The sequence below is a fragment of the Trachurus trachurus genome, assembly GCF_905171665.1.
Source record: "Trachurus trachurus genome assembly, chromosome: 4".
Lineage (NCBI taxonomy): Eukaryota > Metazoa > Chordata > Actinopteri > Carangiformes > Carangidae > Trachurus > Trachurus trachurus.
The window spans coordinates 24,590,296-24,603,586 of NC_139898.1; the positions used below are offsets into that span (position 1 = coordinate 24,590,296).

Here is a 13,291-nt window from a genome sequence, read left to right on the forward strand (position 1 = left end):
GAAGACTTCAAGACGTCACAGCTGCTAGCCAAGAATCTGTCCTGCACATATTCTGCTTTGTATAGTGGTAGATCATACACAACCGACCTGGGAGTCCTCTCAGTGTGTATGTGTGTGTGTAATGTGTGTGAGAAAGTGAGTGAGAGAGTATGCGCAGCCCTTGTATGTATTTCAAGTGCTTGGGTCAGAGGTTAAAGACACACACTTAGACATTCCAAATACCATCTGATCGCAGTCAGCGTCTTGTGTTTCCAGTTCATTATTCTGATTAGTCAGGGGCTGGAGGTCAGGGGTCACAAATCAGGAAGCTGGCAGATGTCAGAAATGGTTGAGGTTCCTCCACTGTGACCTGATGCTAACCAGAGAGAGAATACGAACGTGAAACCCCCCCCCCCCCGTCTCCCCGTTAGTTCAGATATTAGGGTTGCACACGACCTGCCAGCGGTAATTACCAGGGAATGTCTGGATCTGCAAACTCATCTTGATGTCTTCATCTCTTGAAACAATAGACTGAAATCTAGCTGACCGAGGAAGAAACAGAGTGAAAAATGGCCTCGGAGAAGAGTGTGTGTCTCGTTTCTGATCTGGTTTTTCTGCTGGCAGCGAAACGCACCGTGCTTATTCCAAAAAGGACGCCGCCACACACATGCACACACATAAACTGGCCAGATCCTGCAGCCCCTAATATGTTGTCCTAACTTTGATCTCTACATCTGGGTCGGGCAAGCGCTGCAGCCCGGGGGCCGGTGGGAGGCCTGCCATGGGGGATGTAGTTCTAATCGGATACATTTTGTAGTTTTAATCAAATTCAGGATTGGGATTTGAGTCTCTAATGAGATACAGAGCCGGCGTTGAAAGAGCAGCGACCTCAGGGTTTCGTTCTGGAGGCGAACAGTGACTAGTGGTGGTCGCCTTTGGTCTGTGTTGTGGGAGCTACTGAAAAGGGAGGCTTCAGGCTTCTCCAGTGTCACTCACCTTTTGATGCTTTAAATCTAATTGACTTTGTAGACCCGAATGAGACCAAAAGGAAATTAGCCTTTCCCCTCCCCAACATTACCTTCTTTACTTTGCTCTGCTGTAGCATGTTAAACACTGAATTATTTGACAATTCAGACAAGCTGGTGAATCACTATTACTCAGCAAATAATAGGGTTGAATGATTCAGTGTTTTTACATCAAAATCAGGATTGGTCAGAAGGATTGAGCCTGTAGCTGTTGATTTCACCAGACTGTGCAAGGCAGATTTGATCATCTGTACCTACCAATCCTGGCAAAAGAACAAACTAATAACAGGCTGCCGTCTGGTTGAAATGCTCTAAATGCCAGTGTTTGTGCTATTTGTTGAAGAACATGTAGCTCTGTAATTTTGATGTTGATGGAAGACCAACAACAGACGTGATATTTTTACAGTTCAAATAAGAAAACATCCTCCTCTTCATGTTTTTCCATCTCTCATCTTCTCTCTCTCTGCAGATCCTGCACCTCCAGAACCGCCAATGAACGTCAGAGTGAGCAACCAGACTCTGGAGTGGATGAGTTCACACCAAGGGTCCCAGATCACAGAAAGGTATCTAAATAGATGATAGGTGATTACATTGGTGAACCTGTTTTGTTCAGTTTTGCATCCTTTTAACACTGCAGTGCTGCTGTGGGTAATCAATCATGATCAGTCAGAAATTGTGGTCACGTGGCTAGACAGTCCTTGTCCTAATTGTGTCACTGGATGCAAATTACAGTTCATCCTTCTTCAATCATATGTTACATTTTTTTTCTGCCCATGTGCAAAATTGCAAAACGAGGTCACATAAAGTTCAGACCATGTCTTGGATCATCAACGACATTCCAGTAAAAGATTTGATAGCAGAGGTGGGGATGTAAATTGTAGCTTATGTTCAACATAATGGTATAACATCTCTTCTCTAAAGAGTAAATGGAAGATTGTAAACAGCACTGAACAGGACAAACAAGTATTACATCTCAGTGGAGGTGCTTTTCTTCCTGCTCTATTACCGTGAATTTGTTTACATCCACGTTTTGATGTTGTTTGACTTCCTGTTCTCTGTCTTTAGGACAAGAGGAAGTGGGGTCACAGTGGCGGTCTTATTACGCTGGGAGCCCCCCAGGGAGGGAGACCTGCCAGTCCACAGCTACAGAGTCACCTGGATGTCTCGACATACACACACAGCACATAAACACACGCATGCACTGCATGGACGCACACATATAGCTCACAACAACATGCACACACGCCCTACACACCCACGCACAGCAGAGGGTAAAAAGGACAGCAACAGCAGAGTGACTCAGGGGGTAAGAAAACTTTATGTTTACCTGCTTACAATAAACATGAAAGGGTATAAATTGTTTAACTATGCATCAATCGACACTCAATAACCCATAATGACAAAAGTATTCAGACTCTTTGTTGTGGCACTCCAAATTATCGTCAGGTGCATCCTGTCTGCTTTAATGGTCCTTAAGTTGTGTCCTTAACATTTTGCAAATTCCAGTTTCATTATTGTTGTACACATGAATCTACACATACAAACACACTGACTATAAGATGTACATAATATATTTTAATTTATATTTTAGTTTACCTCTGTACTCTAAACTTCTGAGGATGCACAAACCTGCTTATGCCACATAAAAAGGAACAGTTCAACATTTTGGGAAATAGACTGCACACTCATGTTTGTATAATAAGTTTTAAGTTTTAAAGTTAACTTGGCTCAGCCCAAAGGTTAAAAAAAAGTAACTCTATAATTTGTTTTGACCCTTAATCAGTGCCTTTTGAAGTGAATATCAGTGTCTTTTGAGATAAGCACCACACTTTGAAGGTTAAAATTCAAATTGTCCCTTAAAAAGACTTACTCAAACAGGCACACACACACACTCACAGATGCACCACACATACAGGATCTATAGCTGCACCTGAGAAATTTTACTAGGCCTGTAAACACATGCACGTCACACAAACACGTGCGTGCATCCCTTGTATTCTGCTTGTGATTACTGCAGTGATTTTACAGGCCACTGCAGTGCAGGGAAAAACAGAGCAGGCTCTGTAAACAGCTACCGTGAACACCGGTTTAATATGATCATAGCATCTTTTGTATGTTTGAGCAACAGCCTTACACAAGTCAACAAGAAGCAGCACACATCACAGCAGTGGCCGGCACTCCCTTTTAACTCTCATTTCCATTCTTAATATTAGACATTAAATAATTGCTTCAAATTAGAGAGCGTCCTGCTGAACCACCTGTGTCTAATAAAAATTCCTGCAAATGTGAATTAGATGGAGACATAGAAGAACTAACCAGATGTTTCAATTAAGGATGTGGATTTATATAATGAGCAAAAATGAGGTGATAAAAAGAAAACATGGTCTTGCTGTTTTGTGTTATTGTTAAACTTGCATGCTTATGTAAAACGTACAGTACCTGCCTTCTCTTAAACTTTTCTTTTCTTTTTTTTATAACTTGAGTTTTGTGGAAGTGGTTTTATAATGTTACCTGCTGATAGATTTCCTCCAAATCATTTTTGACATGTGCAGTATTTTAGAGCTGCTTTTGACATATTCACCTTTGAAACTGCTGCTTGGCACGCTCTCCCATTAGTGAAGTCTTTTGCAGACCTTTTTCTCTTTTTTTGTGCATATGTTCCTTGTGGATCTGAAAATGCAATATGCTCCTCAGGCAGACGCAGCATTATCTTCATGGGATGTAACTTTGTTAGAGTGCTATGGTAACATGTAGGCCTGCAGGAATAACATAACAACTTAGCCATTTAGATTGACTGACAACGGAGAGAAGTGGCTTTCACTGCATTTAGATTATGTGCACAACTCATGTCAAAGCATCTGGGAGTGTCCTGACATTAGGACGGTCACCACAGCACAAGGGTGGTCATCATGGTTGCAAATACCTATGGAAATGAAGAGTACACTGTTTGTTTAGAGCTGTAACCGCCAGTACAACATGTTACGTGTGGTAAGACGCACGAGGCCAAGAGAACGACGAGATCTGAGGCTCGTTTACAGAGTAATGGAGTGAATCATTGCTGGCTCCTCGCTGCTAAGCTCAAAGGGCAGCTTCCCAATTCTTTAGAAATACAACAGATTTCTGGATGTTCTTGTAAATTACATTTAAGGCACCGATAACAGCCAAGAGGGAGGATTTTTGCTATCCTGATTATAGGTGTGTCGATGATGTTCACAGTGCAGCTAAGTCCAGTCAGCAGCTCTGAAATACCCATAATCACAGTAAACAACACAAACAGATATTACAGCTTTGACATAACAGTTATGGCTGCCTGCGTTGGGAGTTACTCCACATTCTTCCTTCAAATGTAGTAAATAGTAAACAGGCCAAACAGTGAATGAGGAAAGTGCTCTCTTTGCACAGGATCCTTAAGCTTTAGATCCACTTCACTTTAAAGTAGGAAACTTCAGGGACAAAAAGACAAAAATAAATGAATTTGAACGTAAACACCAGAGTTTCAAAGGTTTTAATACAAGCACACTCATATGGGCCTAGCTATCCTATGTAGTAATGGCGATCCCAGACTGAGCCTGGTGGAGCCATTTATCTGTAGTCTGGTCCTCTGTTCTGCTTGGCTGGGAGGCCTGGAATTTAAATGAGGCCCCCTAACTAGTGTTTCCTACTTGCAGCTGCATCTAGACACACACACACACACACACACAGACGGCAGCATCACAACAGGTAGGTAGGAACCAGAGTAACACTGCCACGTTGTGCAAAAATAGCTTTCATACCATGCAAAGCATTGATATTTTATGACCCTCCATTAGCACATGATGATATATTCCCTAGATGTATATAAAACATATATCCTGTCAATCAGGAATTTATGCAGGACTGGGGGGGATTTAGCATTAAACCTGAAGCAACAGGGGAAATTGGAGGAAATATTCGAACATGGAAAAACCTCTGCTGAATCAGTGCTTTTAAATATACATCAACCTCTTACATATAATGTCCACTGACATTATGCACCGAAATAGAAATCCAGGCTGCTCTCACACACATATACACACACACACACACACACACATACACACACACACACACACACACACACACATACACACACACACACACATGTGTACAGCTGTACAGGCCATATGTTTTGTCTATCTTCAGGGTAATGGAAACACTTCAACCCCATTTTGTCTGCAGGTCACCAAGAAAACTGCTTTTAACTTGCTTTTGTCTCATTCTGTCTTAAGTGTACGCACATACAGAACCACACACACACACACACACACACACAGAATTGCTATCATCCAAGCATCTCTTTGTTGTGACTAGCTCGATTCTATGCAGCCAGACGGGCCTGACTGACTAAGAGCCTGTTAATGAGCTGTCAGTCAAACAACAGGCTAATGCAAAACAGGTCTGCACTGTCAGTCACAAAGTGGGGCACACACAACACTTAGGAGGAGGAGGATGATGATGATGATGATGATGATGATGATGGTGGTGACTGGTGGCTATGCTGCTCCATCAGTAGTATTCGGTTGCTTTATGGTAGATTTTCTATATAGGATGCATCAAATCTGGAAGGTAAAACTGCATCAGTACAGACCGTAGAGGACGACGTGTCCAATAATCCATTTTCTTGTTTATGATGTGTTACAGGCGCAGTGTGAGTTGTGGCTACAGGGTCTGCTCCCCGCCACCTCCTACCTCGTGTCTGTGCAGACGGTGGCCTTCTGGGGTCAGAAGAGGCTGAAGAGTCCCAGAGTTCAAACTGTTTTCACCACAATAACTCATACAGGTAAACAAACAAAATGTATTCCTAGTCAGGCTCAGTGCTACCTGGCTACGGTTGGTGTCATTTTGTATTTTGGTCATTGGTCACAATACCAGTGTATATAGTGCATTTGGAAAGTGTTCAGAAGATTCAGGGGTTTCACATTTTGTTTTGTCACAGCGGCACAGCCTAAAATGAACATGAAAAACACAAAAAACCAAATTGCATTTTGTCCCTTGTTGATCTACACATGAAAACAGAAGTGATTGCAAATGAACTAAAATGTCAAAACCCTTTGTTATAACATTTGATATTTAGCTCAGATTTCTCCCATTTCTCCTGTTCTTCCTTGAAATGTTTCTGCACTTCGACTTGAGTCCACCAGTCAGTCACTCAGTCAGTCAGTTGATTGAATGTGATTTGGAAAGGCACATACCTGTCTGTCAACAATCAGGACTCTTCCCGGAGTCCCAGAGGTGACCTGGACCAGGGCCTCTCTGGCTGAGCTCCAGAGATCCTGTCAGCGTCATGTCATGGTTTCCTCCAGACTTGATGCTTCCAATCGAGTACAGACAGTTCAATTTTAGTTTTATCATGACCAGAAAATCCAGTTTCTCACAGTCTGAGAGTCCATCAGATGCTTTATTTTGCTAATTTTCACAGGGGAGAAGCTTCTGTCTGGCCACAGCCGACCCCAATCTGATATATTACCTCATTTAAACCTGTTTAATACCAAAATATTACGAAATGTGAAAGATTGAATGACTCTGAACACTTTCCAAATGTACTGTGTTGATGCATGTAATACACTGATGAGTCTTTTGTGTTATATTCTCTATAGTTTCATAGAAGGTACAACTTACTGTAAGAGTCAATGTTTCTCTCAACAGCTGCACCTCATTTTAAGGAGTAATTCTTTTGGGTGTAAAACTTTTGGTTTAGTATTACATATCATAAAAACAATGTTTTCAGTGCTGTCTGAAAGTCTTTCTCAACACTTGGATGAGCTGAGCATCATGTTTATTGATAAATGAGAGGACGGTGTAATGTTACCTAGAAATATTTAACCTGCAGTGAGAAGAACTGAATTTTCCAGTAGGTTCTGGACAGGTTTTGTCTTGTAGGAGTAAAACATGAACGACGAATGAGAGCTGGGAGGTAAATTAAAACCTCCTCACTTGGTCCTGCAGATTTTAGCTGGACAGTGTATGTTCAGCCACTTCAGGACTCCCGTAGCAACTCTGCCCCCAAACAGAGACTCACTCGCTCGTACATGTTTTCGAACATTTCATTAACTTGTCATGCAATTAGTAAAAAAAGCTTTATGTACAGTCTGCAGCCACCTTTTTTTTTTAACAGAGCCGTATGTTATTGACTTAATGATTTTCCTGTTAGTTCAGAGCTGCTGCATTTGCTGACTCGCAGCATATTCTGTCTACCATACCTACAGCTGCACACACACATCCTACAGTGGAAACTGGTGATGTTAATGGTCGCCCAGGCAACAGAGGTATTTATAGGTGACCCGTCGGTCAGCTCAGCGGAGGATTATAGCCAGCTGCGGCGCAATTATCAAACCACATACCAACAATTTTATATGGAACGTATTGCCATTCATAATTTAGCAGTATTAATATTTGAGGCGGTCTGTGTATTGGCCTGGTTTCTCTCAGTGCTAATGAGGGTCGTTTAGGCCACATAAAGCCAATTAGTATTTCTGAGTGAATGAATTAGCGGGGAGGCTTTAGCTGCCAGCTGCTCTTTCATCGCCACTTTATGACATTCCCAGAACAATATATTTATAAATCCCATGTTTCATACGTCCAGTCAGTCATGTGACTAACTGGTTTTGTGACGGTGCCAGCTATTGGTTTTCAGAGCAGCTACTGTGTAAATGCTGCTTAAGGGAGTGCACACACACACACACACACACACACAAAAACACACACACACACACACACAACTGGTGAAGTTTTTAACATTTAATATTTTCTCTCCTCTCTTCCACCAAAGGCGAAGACTTCTCCAATGAGCTCCCATCTTCCTCCTTCCTCCCCTCATCTCCCCCCCTCTCCTCCTCTCACCCTCATCCTCATCCTCATCCTCATCCTGAAGCCCCCCCGAACCCTGTCACCCCTGACAACCTTCGCCTGGAGGTCGCTGCCCCTCATTACCATGACAACCAGCTGCAGGTCAAGGTGTTCTGGAAGTGGGCTTACCACAGTGAGTTCATTTGGTAACATGAAACAAGTCAATAGAGCACTCTCAGCAGCAGCCAGGTACCAAAAGAGTAGATGAGACAAGAAAGGAATAAAAGAAAAAGAAAAGAAAAGAGCTGGAGATGTGATTTTTATATTAGTTCCATTGCTGCTTATTATTGCATTATTCTATATCAGCTAGAGATGCAGATTTTACTTAAGGTCAAGCAATAATAACGCAAACGCTGTTTTTTTACAGTTCTGTTTTTGCAGTGACTATAAACAATATTATATGCAAATAATCCATCAAATGACAATAGAAAACCACTGTTAATATGTGAAATTGCTCAATAGGATGAACCCGCAGAGCATTATTGCCCGACTCTGCAGCTCCCCTCAGATTTATGGAGCTTTACCAACTCCTCGTTTAGCTGCCTGGACTGTAAATGTACTGTTATGGTTGACTCTCGCTCTCATAGTGTCATTTTCAGTCACAACACACAGTGATTCTCTGCAAAAAAAACAAAAAAACAAGCTCCAGTACAGCAGTCAGACACAGTCAGAGACCAGCACAGTGATTCATTAAGCAGCTAGATTTCTGTGAGCATTCAATGTATAAAAACGCAACTGGTTTGTTAACAAGCTCCTGTTACCAGTTGTTTCTGCTGCACCGCAAAGAAATTCAGTGATTCTGGTTCCTTCATTCCTCAGCTCTGGCTGGTGTTTGGACCTCAGGTCTTAAATCAGCAAGGCCAACTGACTGTCAGTTTCTTTTAGTGAGAGAAGACGCTGTAGGGGCTTCGACATCCACTATCAAGAAATATTATTAAAATGAAAAAGGGAGGAAATAAAAAACAGAAATGCAATCTGTCATGCCTTTTGATCAAAGCACTCGTCCACTTACAGAATGTGGTGTGTAATTGTCTCTGTTGTATTGTGTTTTCTTTTCTTTTCTTTGCAGGCAGACAGAGACACCCTGGCCCATATGTTCTGCAGTGGCATCCACATTCCTGCAACGCTAATGTTACAAGCACAGAGAAAACAACAACAACTGTGCAGGTATCTATTTAGTAACTGATCTGGTTGGATTTTCTGGGTCTCTGTGTTTGTGAAATTGTGTACAGGCATCTTGATTCTGTGTGGACGTTGTTGCTGTGTCTCTATGTGCGTATTAGATGTCAGCTTAATCACCATAACTCCCATCTGTCTTGAATGCTCTCGTCCACCGACTGTGTGAAACTCAGCTGAAGTATCCTATAATTCTGTTTCTATGTGTGTCTATAACATCGTGATTTTTCAAGTAATTTTCAAATTCTTACGAATGTGTGCGTCTAAATCAGCAATTTCTGTTACACAAACCATCCAAATTCATGTATTTTCTAAGGTAATGTGATCTAAAAATGAACCAAACTGAAAAACAGTAAAAATCACAGCCCTCACAATGAGGAAATTTATTGCAGGGCTGTAATATTGGATTGCATTATATTGTACAGTTGTGCCTCATAAACAGGTAAATCAGGGTTTGGCAAAGTTTGACTGAAATGAATCTGTGGAAAAAATGCCTCGGCAACAACAACTAACCGTTAAAAGCCTTTCTAAAAAATAAATAAATAAATAAAAGCAGATATTTTTAAAAACCAGATCATGAGGAGATTTTGCCACAGAGAGGTGCAATTCAAAACGATGAACTGGTACCGGGTGTAAAGTGTGTGTGTGAGGAGAAAACGGTTTCTGAAATGATCACAGGCTCAGTGGGTTGATAAATATCAAAGTGCTGTGAGCAATTTGCTGAGGTCACAGAATACGAGTTCTGCTCACTGATGTTCGGCCTGTTTTAAACAGTTACGCCATTTCTCACCATTTGAAGCTGCCAACCTGCGCAGCTGCTGCCAAGCACTGCTTCAAACTGCGGTGTTTATTTTAACATGGAGCTAACAAGCTGCTCCCAAACAAAAATAGAGGTAATATGTATATTTTATGGATCCTTGTAATAGGTCAGTTTTAACAACCAGCTGTGTACAGTTTCCACTACAGTTTCTCTTTAAACACCCTGTTTATCCCCAACTTGACTTGATTTTCTCTCTCCAGGGCACCCATCACACCATCACAGGTCTGCAATTTGGCTGCAAGTACCGGGTCTCCGTGGCAATGAAGGCTGACCCGGGGTCAGAGGCTGTTGCCTGGGTTACGACCCCGGCCTGCTCCTCCATCAGGGTCAGAGGAGGCAAAGCTTTGCCCTGCAACACTGACGGTAGGAGTAACTGAACACAGATGTAAAGGCAGCGTTTCATTGACCTTCATTAATCCTGCATCCTCTTAATGTCTGTGTGAAGAAAAATGTTCCCTGGGAAGTGTTTCCTACATCTTGTGTTGTCTCCCTTTAGGAATATGAAGACTGAATACACACTTGCACTTGTACTCTGTCTTATATTCACACAATTAACGAGTTTAATCCACATGAAATGATTGTTATAATGATCTATCTCTGATCAATTATTAAGGAAATGTCAGCATAGAACATGTTGTCACATTAAATCTGAATAAATTATGAAGAAAAGTGTCTATTCTGAGTAAAAGTAAAAGTTTTGTGCGTTTTGTTTGTGTCAGAGCGCCTCCTGGTGGGCAGAAAGGTGGTACTGCGTCCAGAACGGCTCACTGCAGATTTTCAACAAGTCAACGGCACCTTGCTCGCAACGTTTCGCTGGAGGATGTCCCAGCATGCACTGGACCCGGCGGCTGTCGAGGGGTTCCAGTTCACCTGGACGCTGCAGTCAGGGGTTACCACGGCAACAGAGGGGCAGGAAGACACGCTTATCTCCCAGACGCAGACGATTGCTCCGGTGAGACAGGAGGAGGTTGACAGTGACAGTGTGTTTGGTAGCACGAGGAAAAGACCGTAGAAAAATTAGATGCCGTGTGTCTGCGTGCACGCTTGCACACTAGAAAGAATTAAATATCATAGGTATTTGAATTCATTCAGAAGTCCAATAAAAGAGTCAAAATTAAGGAGCACCATGACTCCACATTATCTATATTAGATTAAATGATGAATCTGATGACATCATTCTCCTTTCTTATATCCACAAACCCCATCAAAGGCAAAAAAACAGCAATGACTTGATCCTAATTACTCCTCTTTACTTTGTTTACTTTGTATCTATGGGGTTAAAGGATTATTACGGTAATTTTGAAACTGAAAAGTCCATACTGGTGACACACATTTTATTTATGATTTACATTTATACATTTGTACACGCTGACAAAGACCTCTTTGTTGGTCGAAACGTTGGTTTTTTAACCTTGAATAAATATATTTTTGCATCTGAGGCTACGGAGTGTGCCACATTCTCCTCTTTTTCCTTTGTTCATTTTTTCTTTGTGAGCACCTCATCAACGCAGGTGTGCGCTCTCCTCTTCAAAAGACTCATGATTTACATTTGTAAACAGGCTTGAAAAGTCAAAGTAGTAAGAGGAGGATCAACACATACTGTAGTTGTTTTGGCCTTTTAATGGGATTTGTGTACAAAAAGGAAAATGTAGAATAACTACAGCCTCACACTTTAACATGTTATGTCTAGATCACCTAAAACATGAGTGAAGAAAAGATGGTGTGTCTTTGTGTGCAAGTACTAACCCTGTTTGTTTCTCCATCCACAGTCTCAGCGGTCGGTGTCGGTTGATGGTCTTCAGCCGGACAGTGTCTATCAGCTGCAGCTCCAGGTGCTAACAGCAGGGGGCAGCAACGGCGCTGCTGTCTCCAAAACTGTACACACTCCAGCTATCAACGCCACACATTGAGGTAGCAGTGCTCTTCACTCACTAACACATGGGTGTTTTTGGCAGAACGCCTTTAAAAACTTGCACATTTTATACCTTCTGTTGCAAAAAGACATATCTCTTCTCTTCTGTCCACTAAACCCTCCCAACTATCTTGTCTAGGCCCTGAACCCGACAGCTGCCACCGACTGCTTCACCACCATCATCTTCACCAACATCCACTTATCTCCTGTTTGAGTGCAGACACTTTGATCACAGCTATAAAATAAAAAGATCTTCCCATGTGAAGTAGATTGTTTTTATGATTTATATATGATATACAGATACGTGGGGCCAGTTTTAAAAGCGCTTACAGTTGGTTTTAAATTCATACTGCAACATTTTCCAGTGATTCCTCTGCAGCATCACAAGACATACATGTGAAAAGGAAGGCTCCTCACACGGCGGCATCTGTACATGTTTGGTGGGACTAATGGAATCCAATCACCTGACATCACTGGAGCCAAGTGACCCCTGTAAAGAGACTTTATTATGTCTATTGTTTTTGATCATGCTAGTAGAGAATAATGTAGCACTGACCTTATGTACAAATAGTAATGTATAGCAACAGACTGTGCTTATTTCAGGGCATTATCTGCTGCATTATCTCTGAGGCAGGTGGGTCTGTGCAGAAGTCTCGAAGTAAGCTCAAATATTTTGATATGTTGTTCATATGTTTAAAAAAAAATCTGCAGAATTTGCTTGTTTGATACATTCTGGGCCTTGTGCAGCATTAATTTACACTATGTTACACTCATTTCACTACACAATGATGTGTGACATTTTAGCACAGTTAATATTGTTAATAATGCTATACCTGTGGTAGGTTTCTTTGTTTTTACAGAAGTCGTGTCGTTGCTTTGAAAACGTTGGAAACTACTGGTGTTAAGAAGCCAGTAATCATGTTAATATTTTATCTCTATGTAATCTTTTATTGTTGATAATTTTGTACTTAATTCCTTTACATTCTGACTGTTTTTAGTTTTATTTATTGTTTTCCAGTCGTAGCAGTCATAGATTTTTTTGTAATTAAAAATTATCAGGACATGGTGTGTGTTTTGTCAGTGACCTTTTGGTTAGAAATGATGTTAATAAGAGGGATGAAATCATAATATTGAGATGATACCAAGTGGCATTAATATACTACATCTTGCATTATATTTGAGTTGACATAATTTTTCCTGTCTGTATCGCGGGACATCAGCAACACGTTTTGGGGCCCCTAATAACGTGGGAGTGTCATTGTCTCCCCACACTCCCAGATGCACTTACTGTAGTGCTGAAATTATAAATTGATTTATTAATTTGTCAATTGGCACAAAAAAGAGAGTCATATTTAAGCAACAATGACTCTGGTAGGCTACCTGCATACATTTTTATAACTGTTGGTCAGACAACAAAAGTGATTTTATTATGGGAGTAATTTATTTTATTTAAACCTTTATTTTAACTCGTTGGTTACTGAGGTTTCCCTCATTTACAGGGACGACGAGTTTACA

The 13,291-nt window shown here is 41.3% G+C and overlaps 1 protein-coding gene across 1 annotated transcript in view; it reads left to right on the top strand.

Annotated features, from left to right (window-relative positions):
* anos1b (anosmin 1b) overlaps positions 1-12,024 on the top strand; it is a gene marked incomplete at its 5' end in the record, with an annotated part of 41,849 nt that extends 29,825 nt beyond the window's left edge. Inside the window, 9 exons of the mRNA XM_083969608.1 lie at positions 1,474-1,567; positions 2,070-2,310; positions 5,664-5,802; positions 7,792-8,001; positions 8,938-9,035; positions 10,065-10,227; positions 10,584-10,816; positions 11,634-11,775; positions 11,916-12,024. Coding sequence (XP_083825734.1) covers positions 1,474-1,567; positions 2,070-2,310; positions 5,664-5,802; positions 7,792-8,001; positions 8,938-9,035; positions 10,065-10,227; positions 10,584-10,816; positions 11,634-11,774 — 1,319 coding nt within the window. The 3' untranslated portion in view covers position 11,775; positions 11,916-12,024. The remainder of the gene's footprint in view (positions 1-1,473; positions 1,568-2,069; positions 2,311-5,663; positions 5,803-7,791; positions 8,002-8,937; positions 9,036-10,064; positions 10,228-10,583; positions 10,817-11,633; positions 11,776-11,915) is intronic.
* Positions 12,025-13,291: the final 1,267 nt, after the last annotated feature.